General features: G+C 43.4%; 1 protein-coding gene across 4 annotated transcripts in view; it reads left to right on the top strand.

The window, feature by feature from the left end:
• The window catches only part of LOC112235393 (phospholipid-transporting ATPase IH-like), a 100,310-nt gene extending 79,968 nt beyond the window's left edge, over positions 1-20,342 (top strand). For 2 of the 4 annotated variants that reach the window (XM_042323872.1, XM_042323874.1), the window contains 10 exons: positions 2,538-2,640; positions 2,806-2,951; positions 3,028-3,087; positions 3,252-3,379; positions 9,173-9,308; positions 10,053-10,076; positions 11,582-11,647; positions 12,471-12,574; positions 12,744-12,909; positions 17,947-20,342. In XM_042323872.1, the coding sequence (XP_042179806.1) occupies positions 2,538-2,640; positions 2,806-2,951; positions 3,028-3,087; positions 3,252-3,379; positions 9,173-9,308; positions 10,053-10,076; positions 11,582-11,647; positions 12,471-12,574; positions 12,744-12,909; positions 17,947-18,207 (1,194 nt within the window). In that variant the 3' untranslated portion in view covers positions 18,208-20,342. Of the gene's footprint in view, positions 1-2,537; positions 2,641-2,805; positions 2,952-3,027; positions 3,088-3,251; positions 3,380-9,172; positions 9,309-10,052; positions 10,077-11,581; positions 11,648-12,470; positions 12,575-12,743; positions 12,910-15,251; positions 15,358-17,946 lie in introns of all 4 variants that reach the window. The other 2 variants (XM_042323875.1, XM_042323873.1) reach the window with 2 other exon arrangements.
• The last annotated feature ends 4,240 nt before the right edge of the window (positions 20,343-24,582 follow it).

Here is a 24,582-nt window from a genome sequence, read left to right on the forward strand (position 1 = left end):
TTGACGAATACGCTGATACGGTGTGCGAGTTCATTAGAACGTGCGTTGAAGATGTCGTTCCCATAGCAACGATTAAAACATTCCCTAACCAGAAACCGTGGATTGATGGCAGCATTCGTGTGAAACTGAAGGCACGAACCACTGCTTTTAATCAGGGCAAGGTGTCTGGTAACATGGCTGAATACAAACAGTGCAGCTATTCCCTCCGCAAGGCTATCAAACAAGCTAAGCGCCAGTACAGAGACAAAGTAGAATCTCAATTCAACGGCTCAGACACAAGAGGTATGTGGCAGGGTCTACAGTCAATCACGGACTACAGGAAGAAACCCAGCCCAGTCACGGACCAGGATGTCTTGCTCCCAGGCAGACTAAATAACTTTTTGCCCGCTTTGAGGACAATACAGTGCCACTGACACGGCCTGCAACGGAAACATGCGGTCTCTCCTTCACTGCAGCCGAAGTGAGTAAGACATTTAAACGTGTTAACCCTCGCAAGGCTGCAGGCCCAGACGGCATCCCCAGCCGCGCCCTCAGAGCATGCGCAGACCAGCTGGCCGGTGTGTTTACGGACATATTCAATCAATCCCTATACCAGTCTGCTGTTCCCACATGCTTCAAGAGGGCCACCATTGTTCCTGTTCCCAAGAAAGCTAAGGTAACTGAGCTAAACGACTACCGCCCGTAGCACTCACATCCGTCATCATGAAGTGCTTTGAGAGACTAGTCAAGGACCATATCACCTCCACCCTACCTGACACCCTTGACCCACTCCAATTTGCTTACCGCCCAAATAGGTCCACAGACGATGCAATCTCAACCACACTGCACACTGCCCTAACCCATCTGGACAAGAGGAATACCTATGTGAGAATGCTGTTCATCGACTACAGCTCGGCATTCAACACCATAGTACCCTCCAAGCTCGTCATCAAGCTCGAGACCCTGGGTCTCGACCCCGCCCTGTGCAACTGGGTACTGGACTTCCTGACGGGCCGCCCCCAGGTGGTGAGGGTAGGCAACAACATCTCCTCCCCGCTGATCCTCAACACTGGGGCCCCACAAGGGTGCGTTCTGAGCCCTCTCCTGTACTCCCTGTTCACCCACGACTGCGTGGCCATGCACGCCTCCAACTCAATCATCAAGTTTGCGGACGACACAACAGTGGTAGGCTTGATTACCAACAACGACGAGACGGCCTACAGGGAGGAGGTGAGGGCCCTCGGAGTGTGGTGTCAGGAAAATAACCTCACACTCAACGTCAACAAAACTAAGGAGATGATTGTGGACTTCAGGAAACAGCAGAGGGAACACCCCCATCCACATCGATGGAACAGTAGTGGAGAGGGTAGCAAGTTTTAAGTTCCTCGGCATACACATCACAGACAAACTGAATTGGTCCACTCACACAGACAGCATCGTGAGGAAGGCGCAGCAGCGCCTCTTCAACCTCAGGAGGCTGAAGAAATTCGGCTTGTCACCAAAAGCACTCACAAACTTCTACAGATGCACAATCGAGAGCATCCTGGCGGGCTGTATCACCGCCTGGTATGGCAACTGCACCGCCCTCAACCGTAAGGCTCTCCAGAGGGTAGTGAGGTCTGCACAACGCATCACCGGGGGCAAACTACCTGCCCTCCAGGACACCTACACCACCCGATGCTACAGGAAGGCCATAAAGATCATCAAGGACATCAACCACCCGAGCCACTGCCTGTTCACCCCGCTGCCATCCAGAAGGCGAGGTCAGTACAGGTGCATCAAAGCTGGGACCGAGAGACTGAAAAACAGCTTCTATCTCAAGGCCATCAGACTGTTAAACAGCCACCACTAACATTGAGTGGCTACTGCCAACACACTGTCAATGACACTGACTCTACTCCAGCCACTTTAATCATGGGAATCGATGGGAAATGATGTAAATATATCACTAGCCACTTTAAACAATGCTACCTTATATAATGTTACTTACCCTACATTGTTCATCTCATATGCATACGTTGATACTGTACTCTATATCATCGACTGCATCCTTATGTAATACATGTATCACTAGCCACTTTAACTATGCCACTTGGTTTACATACTTATCTCATATGTATATACTGTACTCGATATCATCTACTGTATCTTGCCTATGCTGCTCTGTACCATCACTCATTCATATATCCTTATGTACATATTCTTTATCCCCTTACACTGTGTATGACAGTAGTTTTTTTTGGAATTGTTAGTTAGATTACTTGCTCGTTATTACTGCATTGTCGGAACTAGAAGCACAAGCATTTCGCTACACTCGCATTAACATCTGCTAACCATGTGTATGTGACAAATAAAATTTGATTTGATTTGATTTGATTTGATTACTACATGCATCCTCTCTGTCACGTTAATATACAGTGGTTAGGTTCATATAACAATGTCTGTAGGTTTAGCTCTAACTCTCTTTACAAAATTGTCTGTATAAGACATATCTTCTTTGATGAATTACAGATTTTAAAAAACAGGATCTCACTGATCCTGAAATGTTGTGTTACCAGATTGTGAAGCTGATCAAATCGTCTCCAGAACACCCCATCACGCTAGCCATTGGAGACGGGGCTAATGATGTTAGCATGATCCTGGAGGCTCACGTGGGGATCGGTTAGTATTACCCTGTTCACTGTAAATGGACCTCTTTTCAATAAAGTTATTTGAATACGATTTAGATTGGTTGATTTTATATATATATTTGTTTTATATATTTTTATTCATGTATATGACTCGCATAACAAATGGTAAAAGCGCTCAGTCATGTCCTCCCCTAAGGCATCATGGGTAAAGAGGGTCGCCAGGCAGCGCGGAACAGCGACTACGCCATCCCGAAGTTCAAACACCTGAAGAAGATGCTGCTGGTTCACGGACACTACTACTACATCCGCATCTCAGAGCTTGTCCAGTACTTCTTCTACAAAGTGAGTGTTTTCTCACTAAATGTAATTTAGGACTACTGATGATTAAGCATTAAAACATTATTTTCTTTTTCCTCAGAATGTCGCCTTCATCTTCCCTCAGTTCCTCTACCAGTTCTTCTGTGGCTTCTCCCAACAGGTACATAAAAGATGTGCCCAAAATTGTAGTACTTTAAACCATGACTTTGTGGAGAAGTTTGAATAGTTTTTCTCTGGTTAAGAATGCATGACAAATGAGTAAGGTATAAATATTGTTTTAAATGACTGATCTTGGTTGTTCTCTACCATCCTGTCTCTCTCCAGCCGCTGTATGACACAGCCTATCTGACACTGTACAATATCAGCTTTACCTCTCTACCCATCCTGCTCTTCAGCCTCATCGAGCAGCACATCAACATGGACATCCTCAAGAAAGACCCCTCCCTCTACAGGTATACTACATGACCAAACTATGTGGACACCTGCTTGTCAAACATCTCACTCCAAAATCATGGGCATTAATAGGGAGTTGGTCCCCCCTTTGTTGCTATAACAGCCTCCACTCTACAGGGAAGACTTTCCACTAGATGTTAGAACATTGCTACAGGGACTTGCTTCCTTTCAGCCAGAAGAGCATTAGTGAGGTCGGGCACTGATGTTGGGTGATTAAGCTTGCTTACAGTTGGCGTTCCAATTCATCCCAAAATGTTTTGATGGGGTTGAGGTCAGGGCTCTGTGCAGGCCAGTCAAGTTCTTCAACACAGATCTCGACAAACCATTTCTGTTTGAACCTCGCTTTGTGCACAGGGGCATTGTCATGCTGAAACAGGAAAGGGCCTTCTCCAAACTGTTGCCACAAAGTTGGAAGCACAGAATCCTCTAGAATGTCATTGTATGCTGTAGCGTTAAGATAACCCTTCACTGGAACTAAGGGGCCTAGCCCAAACCATGAAAAACAGCCCCAGACCATTATTCCTCCACTGAACTTTACAGTTGTCACTATCCATTCTAGCAGGTAGCGTTCTCCTGGCATCCTCCAAACCCAGATTCCTCCGTCGGACTGCCAGATGGTGAAGCGTGATTCATCACTATAGAGAACGTGTTTCCACTGCTCCAGAGTACAATGACGGCGAGCTTTACACCACTCCAGCCGATGCTTGGTAATCGGTGATGTCAGCTGTAATACTGCAGATTGTAGCTTCTATCAATGTAATTGTCTGCGTCATTTCAAATCCCCCATATATATTTTTGTATACATATTTTTCAAAATATATTTTCCTTTATTATTTTTCCTCTAAATCCTACCACCCCTCACCTAATTGGAGTAAACTAATGGACAACAACACTTAGGCTTCTACTTCCAGCTTATACATACTATATAAATTATACGGAAACAATGTATTTTACAATAGCTATATTTAGTTTGTTTTTAATCCCATCCTTCAGCTACCATCAATTGGTGATCTTGCGTCTGCTCGGCCATGGAAACCCATTTCACGAAGCTCCCGACGAACAGTTAATGTGCTTATGTTGCTTCCAGAGGCAGTTTGGAACTTGGTACTTAGTGTTGCAACCGAGGACAGACTATTTGTATGTCCTACGCGCTTCAGCACTCGGCCGTTCTGTTCTGTGAGCTTGTGTGGCCTACCGCTTTGTGACGGAGCCGTTGTTGCTCCTAGACGTTTCCACTTCACAATAACAGCACTTACAGTTGACCGGGGCAGCTCCAGCAGGGCAGAAATGTGACTAACTGACTTGTTGGAAAGGTGGCATCCTTTGACGGTGCCACGTTGAAAGTCACTGAGCTCTTCAGTAAGTCCATTCTACTGCCAATGTTTGTCTATGGAGTTTGCATGGCTGTGTGCTTGATTATATACACTACCGTTCAAAAGTGTTGGGTCACTTAGAAATGTCTTGTTTTTGAAAGAAAAGCACTTTCTTTGTTGTCCATTAAAATAACATCAAATTGATCAGAAATACAGTGTAGACATTGTTAATGTTGTAAATGGAATATCTACATAGGTCGTACAGAGGCCCATTATCAGCAACTATCACTCCATTGGGATGTTGTTTTAGCTAATCCAAGTTTATCATTTTAAAGGCTAATTGATCATTAGAAACCCCTTTTGCAATTATGTTAGCACAGCTGAAAACTGTTGTCCTGATTAAAGAAGCAATAAAACTGGTCTTCTTTAGACTAGTTGAGTATCTGGAGCATCAGCATTTGTGGGTTTGATTGTAGGGGGTGCGTACTGGTGGCAGAGAAGTCAGGCGCAGGAGAGAAAAAACTGATTTACAACGGCACAGTTTAATAAACAAAACCACCGTAAACAGAACAATAAATCAATGGGTAAACAAAACCCGTTATACACACCAGCATAACGTGCACAAGCTCTACAATAAACAATTCCGGACAAGGACATGGGGGGAACATAGGGTTAAATACACAACATGTAATGATGGAATTGAAACCAGGTGTGTGGGAAGACAAGACAAAACAAATGGAAATGAAAGGTGGATCGGTAACGGCTAGAAGCTCGGTGACGTCGACCGCCGAACGCCACCCGAACAAGGAGAGGGACCGACTTCGGTGGAAGTCGTGACATCGATTACAGGCTAAGAATGGCCAGAAACAAATAACTTTCTTCTGAAACTCATCAGTCTATTCTTGTTCTGAGAAATGAAGGCTATTAAATGTCCTCAACTGGCAGCTTCATTAAATAGTACCCGCAAAACTCCAGTCTCAATGTCAAGTGAAGAGGCGACTCCGGGATGCTGGCCTTCTAGGCAGAGTTCCTCTGTCCAGTGTCTGTGTTCTTTTGCCCATCTTAATCTTACATTTTTATTGGTCAGTCTGAGATATGGCTTTTTCTTTGCAACTCTGCCTAGAAGGCCAGCATCCCGGAGTCGCCTCTTCACTGTTGACATTGAGACTGGTGTTTTGTGGGTACTATTTAATGAAGCTGACAGTTGAGGACTTGTGAGGCGTCTGTTTCTCAAACTAGACACTCTAATGTACTTGTCCTCTTGCTCACTTGTGCACCGGGGCCTCCCACTCCTCTTTATATTCTGGTTAGGGACAGTTTGCGCTGTTCTGTGAAGGGAGTAGTACACAGCGTTGTACGAGATTTTCAGTTTCTTGGCAGTTTCTTGCATGGAATAGTCTTCATTTCTCAGAACAAGAATAGACTGACGAGTTTCCGAAGAAAGTTCTTTGTTTCTGGAATTTTTTTGCCTGTAATCGAACCCACAAATGCTGATGCTCCAGATATTCAATTAGTCTAAAGAAGGCCAGTTTTATTGCTTCTTTAAATCAGAACAACAGTTTTCAGCTGTGCTAAAATAATTGCAAAAGGGTTTCTTGTAACAAGATTCTTCCGTTGAAGGAGAGGCGGACCAATACGCAGCGTGGTTGAAGTTCATGGTTTTTTAATAAGAAAAACTATACATGAACAAACTACAAAACAATAAATGTGAAAACCCGAAACCAGTCCCGTGTGGTACAAACACTGACACAGGAGACAATCACCCACAAAACCCAACACCAAACAGGCTACCTAAATACGGTTCCCAATCAGAGACAATGACTAACACCTGCCTCTGATTGAGAACCATATCAGGCCAAACAGAAACAGACAAACTAGACACACAACATAGAATGCCCACTCAGATCACACCCTGACCAAACAAAACATAGAAACATACAAAGCAAACTATGGTCAGCGTGTGACATTTCTAATGATCAGTTAGCCTTTTAAAACGATAAACTTGGATTAGCTAACACAACGTGCCATTGGAACACAGGAGTGATGGTTGCTGATAATGGGCCCCTGTACGCCTATGTAGATAGTCCATTAAAAATCAGCCGTTACCAGCTACAATAGTCATTTACAACATTAACAATGTCTACACTGTATTTCTGAACAATTTGATGTTATTTTAATGGACAAAAAATGTGCTTTTCTTTCAAAAACAAGACATTTCTAAGTGACCCTAAACTTTTGAACGGTAGTGTTCTCCTGTTTACACCTGTCAGCAGCAGGTGTGGCTGAAGTAGCTGAATCCATTCATTTGAAGCTGTGTCTACATACTTTTGTATATATAGTGTAGGTGCTACCCACCAACTGCCTGTCCCAGCATGCAATAGTGTGATGTGATACATTTGTGTAGACTGTTAGAAAATCTCACATTGGGAATGTTCCTCAGTTGATCTCTTCCACAGCGTTTCCTCAGATCATACTGAGCAGATAATTGTAAAATCCTATCAGCTCTTGGCAAACTGTGACTGCCGTGACTGCCATCTCTCTCCTCATATGAACTCTGTTACTAAACAACAGCCACATTCACATTCTCAAGATGTTGTAAGACGTTACTTGATAATAATAGAATCACGTAGACACACTTGTTTGAATCCATATATACAGTGTAAAGCTCACATTGTTCAGTGGTGTTGCCAGTAAATGCTTGATGTTTTTGTTTGCTTTTCCTCTCTCTGCCTGGTGACAATCAATACTCCATTTTCCTGCTAGCTACCTATGGGTAATTGTGTGGAAAATTTAGACTAACAATGCAGCAGGCAGAAAGGCATCTGACTGGCATCAGGTCATTCCTCCATGCCTGGATTTGTCAGCTAACTGTTAAATCAATGCTGCCTTGCTCACAGTTGTGGTGGAGGAATGCTGTTTTAGCTCTGGAGACTAATAGAAAGTGAGATTGATGTTAGCTTGGAATTCTTCTGGTTAAAGGGACAATTCACCCCAAAATCTAAATGTGTCAGACATTAGTATGAATTGAAAGGAATCTATAGATGAATGGGAAAACATAACCATCTAATTAAATCCAGAAATACATAGTATATAGACTAATGTAATGCAAGCATTATGCTCAGGTGTCTGGTCATCAGATAACATGGATCTCTTGTCTCCTCTCTACAGGGACATAGTTAAGAACTCCCTCCTATATTTACTGTATATAATGTGTACTGTAATGTTTCCTCTCTACAGGGACATAGTTAAGAACTCCCTCCTATATTTACTGTATATAATGTGTACTGTAATGTTTCCTCTCTACAGGGACATAGATCAGAACTCCTTCCTATATTTACTGTATATAATGTGTACTGTAATGTTTCTTCTCTACAGGGACATAGTTAAGAACTCCCTCCTATATTTACTGTATATAATGTGTACTGTAATGTTTCCTCTCTACAGGGACATAGCTCAGAACTCCCTCCTATATTTACTGTATATAATGTGTACTGTAATGTTTCCTCTCTACAGGGACATAGTTAAGAACTCCCTCCTATATTTACTGTATATAATGTGTACTGTAATGTTTCCTCTCTACAGGGACATAGTTAGGAACTCCCTCCTATATTTACTGTATATAATGTGTACTGTAATGTTTCCTCTCTACAGGGACATAGTTAAGAACTCCCTCCTATATTTACTGTATATAATGTGTACTGTAATGTTTCCTCTCTACAGGGACATAGTTAAGAACTCCCTCCTATATTTACTGTATATAATGTGTACTGTAATGTTTCCTCTCTACAGGGACACAGCTCAGAACTCCCTCCTATATTTACTGTATATAATGTGTACTGTAATGTTTCCTCTCTACAGGGACATAGCTCAGAACTCCCTCCTATATTTACTGTATATAATGTGTACTGTAATGTTTCCTCTCTACAGGGACATAGCTCAGAACTCCCTCCTATATTTACTGTATATAATGTGTACTGTAATGTTTCCTCTCTACAGGGACATAGCTCAGAACTCCCTCCTATATTTACTGTATATAATGTGTACTGTAATGTTTCCTCTCTACAGGGACACAGCTCAGAACTCCCTCCTATATTTACTGTATATAATGTGTACTGTAATGTTTCCTCTCTACAGGGACACAGCTCAGAACTCCCTCCTATATTTACTGTATATAATGTGTACTGTAATGTTTCCTCTCTACAGGGACACAGCTCAGAACTCCCTCCTATATTTACTGTATATAATGTGTACTGTAATGTTTCCTCTCTACAGGGACATAGCTCAGAACTCCCTCCTATATTTACTGTATATAATGTGTACTGTAATGTTTCCTCTCTACAGGGACATAGCTCAGAACTCCTTCCTATATTTACTGTATATAATGTGTACTGTAATGTTTCCTCTCTACAGGGACATAGCTCAGAACTCCTTCCTATATTTACTGTATGTAATGTGTACTGTAATGTTTCCTCTCTACAGGGACATAGCTAAGAACTCTCTCCTGCGTTGGCCCATTTTCATCTACTGGACCTTCCTGGGGGTGTTCGACGCCATCGTCTTCTTCTTTGGTTCTTACTTCCTGTTCAACAACAGCACCTTCACCAGCAACGGACAGGTAAAGACACCGTCGCCGTGGCTACTGGAGTACTGCGTTAAAGAGTATATGTTGGTGTGATGTATATAATGATCGTCTGATCATACTGCACTTCTCCAAGCCCATGTCAAGTGTTTATGTTCCTGCCGTGAAGGAGTGTCCAGTGATTGGGATGTGGAGTGGCTGATTGTGACTGTGGGTTATGAGTGAGTTCACTGGTCGCACACAGGTTGGATCGACGTTGTTTCCACGTTTTGTCAACAGGGAAAACGTAATTGTCATCAATGTACATTTGACCCAGCTTTTACCCACAATTCAACATGGACCTTTGAGTTCATTTGACATTGAATTCATGTTAGTGAACAACATTCTAAAACTTCAGTCAGAACAGCTGTCGTCTGTGGAGGGTGTGGTGATTTTAGGTAAATGGATGACATGAGATCTCCTGGCCTGCAGATTCACCTGTGATCCTTTGCATAAAACCATGACCGGATCTCCCATTCATATCTATGAAAGGAAAGCATGTTGAGTCTGCAGACATCTTCCTCTGTGCCGTTTCTCCTTTTATATCTCTTCCTTTATATCACTTTAACCTGTTGGATTGCTTTGATTTGCCTGTTTTTGCTTTATATCCTTTGAATATCAGATGTTTTAGTTTTCTGGCTTCCAGTTCTTTCTGTTATTTTCTTCCTCTTCTTCCTCCTCCTCTTCTTCTCCTCTTACCTTTATGTTGCTTGTTCTTTATGCTTCTCGTTCTCTCCTCAGCTAATGACAACCAACACACAGATGGTAAGCCTGTCCCTATCTGTCTGTCACCCTGTTTTAGTTGGACTGTTTACCCCCCCCTCCCCCTCCACTGCCCGTCACATTGCGTAACCAAACCGCCCGTCATCAACTCATCCAATAGGTATCCCCTCATATCCAACCCCTACTGCCTGTATAGGCCAATGAGCTGTAGGTATATCCGTGTAGTAATAGTAGACCCATACTCCAACTCCACTCGTCTCATTGTGTAGTTGCCGTAGTCCAGGCTTCCTCATGTTGTTTGTGTGTCCGGTACAACAGTGGTTTCTGCTAGTAGACATCCACCATGGTGGGTGGTAGGGAACGGCTCATATTGAGTCTTTAGGTCAGGGTTTTGTGTCCGCCCAGCTTTAACACACCTGTTGTAGATAATCAACAAATGGTATTGATCTATAACACAATTGATCTGGTGTGTTAGAGCTGGGCTGGAACAAAAGCCTGTACACGCCGCGACCCTCCAGGACCAGGATTGGCTACCCCTACTCTAAGATGTCATCTCCTGTCAGAACGCAAGGCTGAAGACTGTAAGACTGGGTTAGGCATCAGGGTATTAGAGCTCAGGGTTCACACTGTCCCACCCGTACACTATAGACTACAGTATGTGACAAAGGAAATGAATGGCCAAGTACATTTGACAGATATTGTTGTATAGGACATGTCAGGTTGGATATTTCATAGTTATGCAATTTGAAACAAAATGACCGTCTGTGGGCAGACTAGACTTCTATCTCAAACTTATTGTTTTGGTGAAATATTTGGCAGATAAAAGGAAAGGGTGAAAACAGGAAGTATAAACAACACAGACAGAAGGAGTTTTTCAAGGTTCTCTTCTATCACTGCATTTCATTGGCCCTTGCAGTAGTTTTAAAGAAGCAGCTCATTTGGACTGTTAAAAGGATAGTTCTCCCTCAGTCAAAGTTTGTCAGGTGTATTCATACATTGGGGGGAATTGTCCCTTTAAGCCCCCTTGAGGAAAGCAGGTGGGTTTATGTGTTGGTAGGTAACTTCATGGTGTTGACCCTCATCACCGTTGGTTTGGGTATTAGCATTCCATCAACATCACAAGCTATTTGAACGTACAGAACATGTTTTATTTGTAAAGATGTTTATTTTAGAGACACATCTATAGGTCATTTCAGGTTATTCTGTACTTTAAATGCAGAATTAAGAGAAATAGTGCACATATTGTTGTTGTTTGAAGCAGCTTGAAAATAGTTTAATATCCATTTTCCATCTCTGCACTGGTTTGACTTCATATAATTGAATGAAAAAAACATCTCTGGAAAATACAACTAAACTGTGTGATTTTTGTATGGATTAATCCTGGATAATTGCTCATTTAAAAAGCTTAACATAGCCACAAACATATGTAGTAATGCAAAGGAAGTGAGTTAGTCCAGGCTGACTGTAATTACAGTAGCATACTGTCCTCTGAAATGGCTGCATGTCTAATCGTGTGATTTCTCTCTGTAATACCTTCCTCTCCACAGATGTTTGGTAACTGGACGTTTGGGACTCTGGTCTTCACTGTGCTGGTGTTCACAGTCACCTTAAAGGTACAGTAACATCCTACTCATCACCACCGCTAAGGCACTACTTTACAGTAACAACATACCCATCACCACCGCTAAGGCACTACTTTACAGTAACATCCTACCCATCACTACCACTAAGGCACTACTTTACAGTGACATCCTACCCATCACCACCGCTAAGGCACTACTTTACAGTAACAACCTACCCATCACCACCGCTAAGGCACTACTTTACAGTAACAACCTACCCATCACCACCGCTAAGGCACTACTTTACAGTAACATCCTACCCATCACTACCGCTAAGGCACTACTTTACAGTAACAACCTACCCATCACCACCGCTAAGGCACTACTTTACAGTAACAACCTACCCATCACCACTGCTAAGGCACTACTTTACAGTAACATCCTACCCATCACCACCGCTAAGGCACTACTTTACAGTAATATCCTACCCATCACCACCGCTAAGGCACTACTTTACAGTAACATCCTACCCATCACCACCGCTAAGGCACTACTTTACAGTAACATCCTACTCATCACCACCACTAAGGCACTACTTTACAGTAACATCCTACCCATCACCACCGCTAAGGCACTACTTTACAGTAACCTCCTACTCATCACTACCTCTAAGGCACTACTTTATGCTAGATGTTAAAGGGACTTGATATTAGAGTGAATTCTACTGTTTTGAATTAATTACCAGTCAATGGTCTTTCTCCACCTCTCTTTCTCTGTCTGTCTCTCTCTGTCTCTCTTTCTCTGTCTGTCTCTCTCTTTGTCTCTCTCTCTGTCTCTGTGTCTCTCTCTGTCTCTGTCTCTCTCCATCTCACAGCTCGCCCTGGACACACACTACTGGACGTGGATCAACCACTTTGTCATCTGGGGCTCGCTGCTTTTCTTCGTCATCTTCTCTCTGCTATGGGGAGGCATCATTTGGTATGTATTAGTATACCTTATTGTTTTCTGTTCTCCATGTTACCAGGGGAAGTACTATGTGTTTATGCAAATGTTATAAACATAGATATAGGTGAAATAGATCTTGTCTTCTCGGTCTCCCTACCAGAGGTTGTACTATGTGTTCATTGATCCTCTCTCCTCTCCCCAGGCCCTTCCTGAACTACCAGAGGATGTACTATGTGTTTATTCAGATGTTGTCCAGCGGTCCGGCCTGGCTCAGCATCATCCTGCTCATCGTCATCAGTTTGCTGCCTGACGTGGTCAAGAAGGTCGTCTGCAGGGCCCTGTGGCCCACCACCACAGAACGCATCCAGGTGGGCGAACACACACACACACACACACACACACACACACACACACACACACATTATGCACAGAAGTACATGCTTACATTTGCATACACCCTAGAGGTCGACCGATTATGATTTTTCAACGCCGATACCGATTATTGGAGGACCAAAAAGGCGATACTGATTAATCGGCCGATTTAATAATTTTTTTATTTATTTGTAATAATGACAATTACAACAATACTGAATGAACACTTATTTTAACTTAATAAAATACATCAATACAATCAATTTAGCCTCAAATAAATAATGAAACATGTTCAATTTGGTTGAAATAATGCAAAAACAAAGTGTTGTGGAGAAGAAAGTAAAAGTACAATATGTGCCATGTAAGAAAGCTAACGTTTCAGTTCCTTGCTCAGAACATGAGAACATATGAAAGCTGGTGGTTCCTTTTAACATGAGTCTTCAATATTCCCAGGTAAGAAGTTTTAGGTTGTAGTTATTATAGGAATTATATGACTATTTCCCTCTATACCATTTGTATTTCATTAACCTTTGACTATTGGATGTTCTTATAGGCAATTTAGTATTGCCAGTGTAACAGTATAGCTTCCGTCCCTCTCCTCGCTCCTCCCTGGGCTCGAACCAGGAACACAACAGCCACCCTCGAAGCAGCGTTACCCATGCAGAGCAAGGGAAACAACCGCCCCAAGGCTCAGAGCGAGTGACGTTTGAAACGCTATAGCTAACTAGCCAGCCATTTCACTTCGGTTACACCAGCCTCATCTCGGGAGTTGATAGGCTTGACGTCATAAACAGCGCAATGCTTGACGCACAACGAAGAGCTGCTGGCAAAATGCACAAAAGTGCTGTTTGAATGAATGTTTACGTGCACCGGTCAGTCAGATGCTTAAATACTTGTATGCTTGTATTGTCAGTCAGATTATACGCAAAGCAGGACACGCTAGATAAACTAGTAATATCATCAATGTGTAGTTAACTAGTGATTATGAATGATTAATTGTTTTTTATAAGATAAGTTTAATGCCAACTAGCAATTTACCTTGGCTTACAGCATTCGCGTAACAGGCAGTCAGTCTCCTTGTGGAGTGCAACGGTCGTTATTGCGTTGGACTAGTTAACTGTGATGTTGCAAGATTGGATCCCCAGAGCTGACAAGGTTCAAATCTGTCGTTCTGCGCCTGAACGAGGCAGTTAACCCACCGTTCCTAGCCCGTCATTGAAAATAAGAACGTGTTCTTAACTGACTTGCCTAGTTAAATAAAGATTAAATAAAGGTGTGTAAAAAAAAGAAATATATATTTTTTTTTAATCGGCAAATCGGCGCCCAAAAATACCGTTTTCCGATTGTTATGAAAACTTGAAATCGTCCCTAATTAATCGGCCATTCCGATTAATCGGTAGACCTCTAATACACACTCTTGTTTAAAATCAGAGGATTAAATGTGCATTCTGTATATACGGTATATCATATATATATGTATCACCGTGACTTTAGCTGTATGCTGCGTGTGGATATATTCCAGGTCTTCTTCAAGTAAGTGAGCTGTTGAATCAGTGTGTAGTGTTCACTTCTTCTTCTCAAACAACTAATCTGGAGGGAAACACTGTATAACCTGTTACCCATTCTGAAAGGCTGAGAGTTGTCTGTCTGTCATTTCTCTCACCACTGAATGAGCCATTTGTCTCTACTGTGTGCAGTGATTCCTCTGACCTCTCCCTACTGACCTCGGTTCCACTCCCCATGACCCGGAAGAGCTTCCAACACCCTTCTAATTCCTCTTCCTGAAATAGTGATTGATGGTGAACATCAAGTGTTTTTTAAGATACAAAGTGTTCCTTTTAACCCTTCTCTCCTCTCCTCTGTCCCTGCCTGTCCTCTCTACTGGTCTGTGTGACCTTTAACCTCTACCCTCTGACCCCTCCGACCTGGCTCTGTCTCCTTGGGAACGGCAGACAAAGCGGCCATGTCTTACCTCTGAGCAGTCCACCATCTTTATGCTCTCCCAGACTTCAAGCAGACTCAGTTTCTAACCCAACCACCTGACTAGGAGGTCAGGTGACCCTCTCTCAACCTATCCGCATGCCCTCTCCTCCCTCTGTGTCTCTGCATGGACATGTAGTGGTGAATGCTTACAGGTGCCTGTTGACTTGCATGTCCATGCTGTGCATTAAGTGTACCTTGAAAGAGCGTTGGTTAGAATGCTCATTCATGAATACAGAAACAATGTATCTGACAAACAGATATTTGAAGCCCCTTCAAAATGGCAAGTGTCAGTCTTGGTGTGTGTGTGTTTGTGCAGATTTGTCTATGTTGAGCGTGTGTATCTTGCTGTCCACAGCGAATGAGGGCTGATAGAAACTTTGATGGAGTTATGACCTACAGCCGGGACTCCCTGCTAGATGGGGGGGTTGCCCTGTCCACCTCAGAGGCCTAGCCTCACCACGGTAAAGACAGGAGGAACCGACTCTGAGTGCGGTGAAGAGTGTGGTGAAGAGTGGGGTGAAGAGTGGGGTGAAGGGATGGGTGAAGAGTGGGGTGAAGGGCTGGGTGAAGGGCTGTGTGAAGAATGGGGTGAAGGGCTGTGTGAAGAGTGGGGTGAAGGGCTGTGTGAAGGGCTGTGTGAAGAGTGGGGTGAAGGGCTGTGTGAAGGGCTGTGTGAAGAGTGGGGTGAAGGGCTGTGTGAAGAGTGGGGTGAATGGCTGGGTGAAGAGAAATATGGGCCGGCAGGGTAGCCTAGTGGTTAGAGTTGCTAGTTCATATCCCCGAGCTGACAAGGTACCAATCTGTCGTTCTGCCCCTGAACAGGCAGTTAACCCACTGTTCCTAGTCTGTCATTAAAAATAAGAATTTGTTCTTAACTGACTTGCCTAGTTAAATAAAGGTCAAATTAAAAAAGAGTGGGTTGAAGGGCTGGGGGGTTGGTTGGTCTCTGACAGTTGGATTTGCTTTGTTTTGTCTTCACCAGAACACTGTGACTTTATGGTATAGACACATACATACACACACACACACCCTGTGTTAGTGCACCAGTTCATCTAAGGAAACGCTGACGGGAGGAAAACCTGTAAAAATGAATATGTGTGTGTGTGTCTATAACATAAAGTCACAGTGTTCTGGTGAAGACAAAACAAAGCAAATCCAACTGTCAGAGACCAACCAACCCCCCAGCCCTTCACCCCACTCTTCACCCCACTCTTCACCACACTCTTCACCACACTCTTCACCCCACTCTTCACCCCACTCTTCACTCCACTCTTCACCTCACTTTTCACCCCACTCTTCACCCCACTCTTCACCCAGCCCTTCACCCCACTCTTCACCCAGCCCTTCATCACACTCTTCACCCAGCCCTTCACCCCACTCTTCACACAGCCCTTCACCACACTCTTCACGCCACTCTTCACCCCACTCTTCACCCAGCCCTTCACCCCACTCTTCACACAGCTCTTCACTCTTCACACAGCCCTTCACCCCACTCTTCACCCAGCCTCTTCACCCCACACTTCACTCCAGCACTTCACCCCACTCTTCACACAGCCCTTCACCCCACTCTTCACGCCACTCTTCACCACACTCTTCACACAGCCCTTCACCCCACTCTTCACGCCACTCTTCACCACACTCTTCACACAGCCCTTCACCCCACTCTTCACCCCAGCCCTTCACCCCACTCTTCACCCAGCCCTTCACCCCACTCTTCACCCAGCCCTTCACCCCACTCTTCACCCAGCCCTTCACCCCACTCTTCACCCAGCCCTTCACCCCACTCTTCACACAGCCCTTCACCCCACTCTTCACACAGCCCTTCACCCCACTCTTCACACAGCCCTTCACCCCACTCTATGTGTGGAACACTGACAGGCTGTCTTGTCCCAGATGAAGTTTTAAGCATTATGCCATCAGTCTAAGAGTTGTTCATTACCCTAATGAATGAAATATGTTTCCTGGTAAAGCTATCACAACTAGTTAAACATATCAAATAGGTGTCATTCTCTTTTTGAACGCTGAATACATTTATCATCAGTGCCATAGCAATTGTTTTGTGACAGCGGAACAAGTACTATTTTAAAGTAGAGCACTTACCCCCTCCAGTGTTTACAGAAGGTACTGCAGTCTGTGTTTAGTAACGAGCTCAAGGTAACACAATCGGCATCAGCTAAATGAGTAGGATGTCAGGAGATGCGTGGCTCCCCTGTAGTGTACTAAGTCTCTGGGCCAGACCTCTCCTTAATTAAACCATGTAGTCCGTCTGTTTAGCCTGTGAGGCTAGACTCCTGTCCTGACCAGACAGATTCTCGATCTATCCCAAAGTCCCAACTGAGTTAAGCAGAAGGCTCATACTGCCAGGATCTCCCTCCCCTGCCTAACACCATATGGTCTGGCTTGGGCCCTGTTCCTATACATTTAGAATACATCCTGAATTTGTTCCTCCACCTAGAGGTAGTAAGCACTGAATTGTGTATGGCTGGATAGGTGAAAGTGAGGTTTAGAATCTAGCTTTCACCAATCCACAATAGGTTTGATTGATGTTCAGTGAGTCCAGTTATAAGCTCGGCAGAGTGTTTGTCTGAGACTGAACAGCCGTATTCACCTTGATGTTCTCTGAGGACATGCTGCAATGCTTTGACCGACCGTTCACTTCTTCAGTTTGCTTATGTTTTGCTCCCTGACATCTTTTGCTAACAGGGTCTGGTGTGTTTGTGTTGATGTTGTTTTGGGGTAGGGGTAGTGGTGGGGTTTGTCGTCTTCTGGGTCCACCATGTGGTCAATCCTGGTTCTGGCAGACAGCAGAGTGTCGTATGCAGGCTTTTGTTCCTACCCAGTTTAGACTCACTGGATTAAATAAAATGTTTTTTAAATTAAAGACCATGATAAGTTGAAATGGTTGAATCAGGTTAATGCTGGGCTGGAACAAAACCCTTCACACACCACACCTTTGAGGACCTGAATTGGCTACCACTTCCCTTGATCCAGATAATAACTCCTCTGTTCGTTCCTCTCTCTCCTCCCATCTCTCCATCCCTCCCTTACAGAATGCAGACAAGCTGTATAACGGCCAGCTATCGGAGTTCACCCCGCTGGCATCTCTCCACGCGCCCACGCGCAGGAGGGCCGACCACCAGTACCCCATTCCCAGAAGGTCTGAACCCTTCACCAAAAAACTCATGTTCACCCACTGGAGGGGCGGGCCCGACTACTGCACTTTCACCCCACTCCTCCGATTCGCCGGCAACTCCCGTCACTCTGGGGCTGGCTATGCCCACAATGGGGCAGGGCCTGAGACCTCGGTGTAGTCTAGAGTGGAGTTTAGTCTGATTTAGACTGGAAGTCTAGACCAAGATTTCAGTGTTGAGCAATTGACCACTGGAACAATCTGTCCTCTAGACAATAGATACCTAATCTAGACGCGTACAGTTACCAATGTCATTGTGAAAAAGCAAACAAACACCAAATACACACAGAAGGACGATCCACATGATCCACAGTCCTACGGCTGTGTTGTGTTAGCACAAGGAGCTGAGTGAACTGAACAGACTTGGCTCCAGGCAAGCAGTGCCTGTGGATTGGTGGAAAGGGCCTTGGCTCCACCCATTAATGTCTACTGTGGGTCCGAACCCTCAGACCCACCCTGCAGTGTGTGTGTGTGTGTGTGTGTGTGTGTGTGTCACTCCCCCCTATCTGTCTGTCAACTGTCTGTCAGTGATGATGTCATTTAAAGTGTTTGTCATGAAGGATGTCACTCCCCCGTATCTCCCTGCCGACTGTCAACTGTCTGTCAGTGATGATGTCATTTGAAGTGTCATAAAGCAGGGATGCCCAGTATGAATGGAAGATGTTCAGAGGTATTGCATGTGCTTTAACTGACCACACTTTCCTGTTTTTCTTTTGTCTTGTCTTTTCCTCTCTTCCTCTCTCTTTCTGTCCTGCTTTCTATAGAACAAACTGGTGTTGCCTCTGTGCATATGTCTTATCCAGGAACACGCCATAAGACACTAGTCTTTTCCAGTTCAGTTGTAAGTGGCTGGGCCGTGATAGTGGTTTATCTCTGCTGGACTAGAGACAGTTCTGTGTGTGTAGTATCCCGTGTCATAGACTGTCCTTGTGTCTACTGTGGAGTGATGTGATTATACCTCCATTCCCCCTTGTAACCGTCCCATTTCCTGACATGGAAGCTGAGGCATCCTGCCTCACGTAGTGCTAAGGACCCACAGTGGGAAACCAGTATGCATGGGAATCCTTTTCCGCCTTAACATCTACACAGTGTTTCCTTTGAAATACACAGTAGTCTGGAACCAAAGGCTCAGAAAATACTTTTTCAATGGCTTGCCTTGCTGGTTATTGCCTTACACTGAGACTGGGTGGGACAGAGGAAGAGAAATTCTGCCTTACACCACACCAGGATTGGTGGACAGTATTAGATAGGAGAGAGAACCTGGTTTGTTTCTGGGCTTTAACGTTGTCCATGTAGATATCTAACATCTCTCACAATCAGATCTGAAGCCTTTAAAGAGCAGTGGATCTCTGTTACAGAAATACAACATGTAGAATGTAGACATTATGCTCAGCTGCTTTGCTCTGTCCCTTGGCATAAATAATATAGAACATACCCATAGAAGTCTCACATGATGCGTGAGAGTCTCATGAAGGTGTTATAAGTGTGTTAGAATTCTATCACAAGAGTCTGTCAGGGGTCTTAACATCTCATCTGTCAATGTGTGCTCTCTCCCTCCCTCAGATCCTCTCTGATGCTTTTATGTTTAATTTTCTTTCTTCATGTGTTTTTTTTACCTCTACCATTTCTCCACTTGTTCCTTTTGAAGTGATGCTCGTGTGGATCTGTCCTCTCGAGCCTCACTACATCTCCTCCTCCTCCTCACTGCCGCCTCCTCTCATCCTCCACTCCTCTCATCCATTCACTCCTTCATCCGTTCATGCATCCCTCCACCCGTCTCCTAAGAACACAGTCTGTGTGGTGGGTGTGAGGAGAGAGAGAACGAGAAAGGGAGATGGAGGGGGGACTGTACCAAAACCAAGGTTTTTCTAGACACATTTACATTTCTTGTGGTCCTGTGGTGCATTGTGGGATCTGTTCAAACCAAGAGGAACAAAAGTATATGGATGTCCCATATATAGAAAGGGATGTTGTAATACACAGTATGTGTGTGTGTGTGTGTGTGTGTGCAGATATCTGTTTCATTGAAAGCAGCAATGATATTTAAGATGGTCGTCTGTTATTAGGTGGTATTAAGAATCTTCACTGAAATGTAAAGACACTAAACATTATACCACAGTCAGAACTATAACACTGGGCACTACCCCACAGTCAGAACTATAACACTGGACATTACCCCCACAGTCAGAACTATAACACTGGACATTACACCACAGTCAGAACTATAATACTGGACATTACCCCCACAGTCAGAACTATAACACTGGACATTACACCACAGTCAGAACTATAACACTGGACATTACCCCACAGTCAGAACTATAACACTGGACATTACACCACAGTCAGAACTATAACACTGGACATTACACCACAGTCAGAACTATAACACTGGACATTACCCCACAGTCAGGACTATAACACTGGACATTACACCACAGTCAGAACTATAACACTGGACATTACCCCACAGTCAGAACTATAACACTGGACATTACCCCACAGTCAGAACTATAACACTGGAACTATAACACTACCCCACAGTCAGAACTATAACACTGGACATTACCCCCAGTCAGAACTATCAGAACTCAGAACTATAACACTGGACATTACCCCACAGTCAGAACTATAACACTGGACATTACCCCACAGTCAGAACTATAACACTGGACATTACCCCACAGTCAGGACTATCAGAACTATACTGGACATTACCCCACAGTCAGAACTATAACACTGGACATTACACCACAGTCAGAACTGGACATTACCCCACATACTATACTGTCAGAACTATAATACTGGACATTACACCACAGTCAGAACTATATACTGGACTATAACACTGGACACCACAGTCAGGACCACAGTCAGAACTATAACACTGGACATTACCCCACAGTCAGAACTATAACACTGGACATTACACCACAGTCAGAACTATAACACTGGACATTACACCACAGTCAGAACTATAACACTGGACATTACACCACAGTCAGAACTATAACACTGGACATTACACCACAGTCAGAACTATAACACTGGACATTACCCCACAGTCAGAACTATAACACTGGACATTGCTATGACAAGGCTTACAAATAATGAATGATTGATTCATGAACGAATGATTACAATGGATGACTAAATGATGAGTGACTGGCTGTAAGGAAGTGGATGACTCCAAAAATGGTGAGAACTAGTGTTTTTATCAGCACTTCTGTGGTCATCTGTTAATTAGTTAGAGGATGAATGAGACTGGTTCTTAGACAGTCGTTTAGGATTGTTTATAATGTTAACTGACTTGTTTGCATGCTCTGCCTGTGTCATACCACTGGATGTAATGAGCTTCTCTGTGAGTTTATGAATCAAACAAGCATAACTTCTCTTTCTCTGACAGTTCAACACTCTCCAAACTGAAATATGACTTCTCTCTCTCTTAATTGCTTTGAGGTCTAGTCCAGTCGAAACCTATTCCATAAAAGCTTGAAAACTTGAAGCAAACTACGCTATTATAAGTTGACTGTGTTGTCTAGAATTGATTGTATTGAGATTCTTTGTTTGATATTCTGTATAGCATTTTGTCTCTGTTAGGTTTCCTGTTTGAAATGGCCTAGAGCTCAACTCAATAATCAGTTGGTTTGGAGGAAAATGTTGGTTTTGTGAGCGACAAACACTCAGAAAGATGGAGAAAGAGAGAGTATGTGCATTTGACTGTTTTAGTCCTGTAGGTGTTGCTGGCTATGCTTCAGAATATTGAATGTATATGAAGCCTACTCCTTAAAGCCTGTCATTATGACATATATCTGTGTTTTAGGATCTTAGTAATATCAGCAAACAAGGATGGATGCTATTGAACAAAACTCTCACGTGTTCAACTGTGAGCTGGCTTGTTGCTGTTAGAATTATGTTGGACAAACCACTGCAGTACATCAGAACGTTTCCATGATCCAGAACGGAAATGATCACCAAATACTGACACGTAGTAGGAATGTAGTGTTTTTCAGGCAGCGACCCTGTTCTGATCAGAATGCTCTCATTTAGGTATTTTTGTATATCTTAGAAAAATCCTGTTTTGTTACTTTTTTTTCCAACGGTAAACAGCCTGAGTGAACTATCTTAATTAAGCCACCATCTTTGCAACTGTCACGGGGAAGAGAGACATCACGCAAATGAAACAATATAGCTTTACAATTCTGCTTTCTGTCAATTAATATACTAAGATATCCAAGTACAATTGTCTCTTCTGTGTTCCTGCACTGACATAATACATGTTTCTCGCATGAAATATGGGTTTGTTTTTAAAGATACTTTGAATGCCATTGACTATGGTTTAAGGTGTGACCAAATGAATAACGATAGTAGATGTTTATTGTTCTAATATATAACTTTACTGACTTAGTGAGGCTTGAACTTTACAGCCAGCCTTTACAGTTTAACAGAATGTGTATTTCTCTTTTGCAATGCATCGGCACATAGCGTTATGACATCACTCATAACTTTGACTATATTTACATATATGTATACTTCTGTACACTCTTTAAGGTGTGTATATATATATATTACTGTATGTAGTAAAGGTAACTCATGTACAGTTTTGGGGTCTTTTTCTATACAGTTTTTAACAGATTGAATTCTGTAGATATATGTGGATTTTTGCCAGCCTTTCTGTAGCTATCAATGGCAAACAACTAATTGTACATGTGCTTATAATAAAACCAAAAATTAAACATGAGTTTGTTGTTTTTGAAAGAAGATTATGAAAGAACCATTAATCGTCCAGTGTTATTAGCCTTACTATTATAATATTTTGTCATATTATATTCCATTTTCAGACATTTTCCCATCATGCACAACATTTCCACTCCACCCAACAGCCAGATGGTGGTGCTGCAGTATGCCTTATTATGGGCTGTATGCCCAAGACCACCCTTAGCGTTGAACAGAGACTGGGATAACTCATTAATGTTCAAGATGTCATAATGATTAGAACGACTGTGTGAGATTTGATTTGATTTGGACATCCTTTTCAGTTTCCGTCAATTTTGTATCCTCTACCGTCCTCAGGCTTCTGGATCTGAGATCTGTCAATCTGTCTGTCACGGATAAAGAGTATCTAGGCCAGCGTGCTTTATGACAGAATTTAAGATTTCCAGAATCCTGTATTTGTGATGCTTTTATGCTGTTGAAATGAGCTGTTAGGCTCATATTAATTTAAAGAGGAAAAAGACACAGTGAACTAAGTCTATATCCTTACATTTATTTTCACACTTCAAACATGAATTATCCAGCACATTATTCCTAGGACCCTTATATTTCGTCCCTTGTAAGTGGTATTGGGGGAAACACTTGTGGTGTTTTTGAATGTGCTGAACATGAACACGGCTATGTGCAGGCGGAGGGGTTGTCCTCTTTAGAGCGGTCCCTGCGCCGCTGTGTGCCAGGAGAAGGTTTTAACGTACACTTAAAAACGCTCTCAGCTCCTCACATCCCTGAGGATGGATGTCTGGCAGCGGAAAATAGGATTTACCCAGAACTGAGAGATGGAGAGAAGGGAGGGATGTGGAAGGAGAGAGAGCCAGAGTAAGGGAGAAGGAGACGGAAAGATAGAGGAGAGAGGGATAAATAGAGGAGCGATGGAAAGAGTAGAGAGAAGAAAGCTGGACTCCCAGTAGGCCTGTAAAAACTTCCATGTGTATTATTCAATCTGTAGACCATGTTATGTAATTATTGAAACGGCATCAGATGTCTGGTAATATGACATGTGATCGGGGGGTGTGGATCGTGATCAGGGGGTGTTTGGTGTGGCTCTCACGTCCCAGGATACATGGTGTAATACTTCTGATTAGAGAAGTGTGTGCGTGTGTGCTCATGTGTGTGTATGCACGTGTGTTTGTGTGTTTTGCACACGTGTGTGAATACTTGATAACCTGCATATGTGTGTATGATGCCCACGTGTGTGTGTGTGTGTGTGTGTGTGTGTGTGTGTGTCGAGGGGTATAGAACAACCTGAGCCTTAGGAGATCTTCAGGTAGAAGGGAGAGACCTCCTGCTGCAGTACATGAGAATAAACCCAGATGAATTGCAGCTTAGAGATCTAGAATGTCATATATTTGTATTTATTAAGGATCCCCATTAGTTCCTGCCAAGGCAACAGCTACTCTTCCTGGGGTTTATTAAGGATCCCCATTAGTTCCTGCCAAGGCAACAGCTACTCTTCCTGGAGTTTATTAAGGATCCCCATTAGTTCCTGCCAAGGCAACAGCTACTCTTCCTGGGGTTTATTAAGGATCCCCATTAGTTCCTGCCAAGGCAACAGCTACTCTTCCTGGAGTTTATTAAGGATCCCCATTAGTTCCTGCCAAGGCAACAGCTACTCTTCCTGGAGTTTATTAAGGATCCCCATTAGTTCCAAGGCAACAGCTACTCTTCCAAGGCAAGTTCAGCTACTCTTCCTGGAGTTTATTAAGGATCCCCATTAGTTCCTGCC

The sequence above is a fragment of the Oncorhynchus tshawytscha genome, linkage group LG07 (genome assembly GCF_018296145.1).
Source record: "Oncorhynchus tshawytscha isolate Ot180627B linkage group LG07, Otsh_v2.0, whole genome shotgun sequence".
Taxonomy (NCBI): domain Eukaryota; kingdom Metazoa; phylum Chordata; class Actinopteri; order Salmoniformes; family Salmonidae; genus Oncorhynchus; species Oncorhynchus tshawytscha.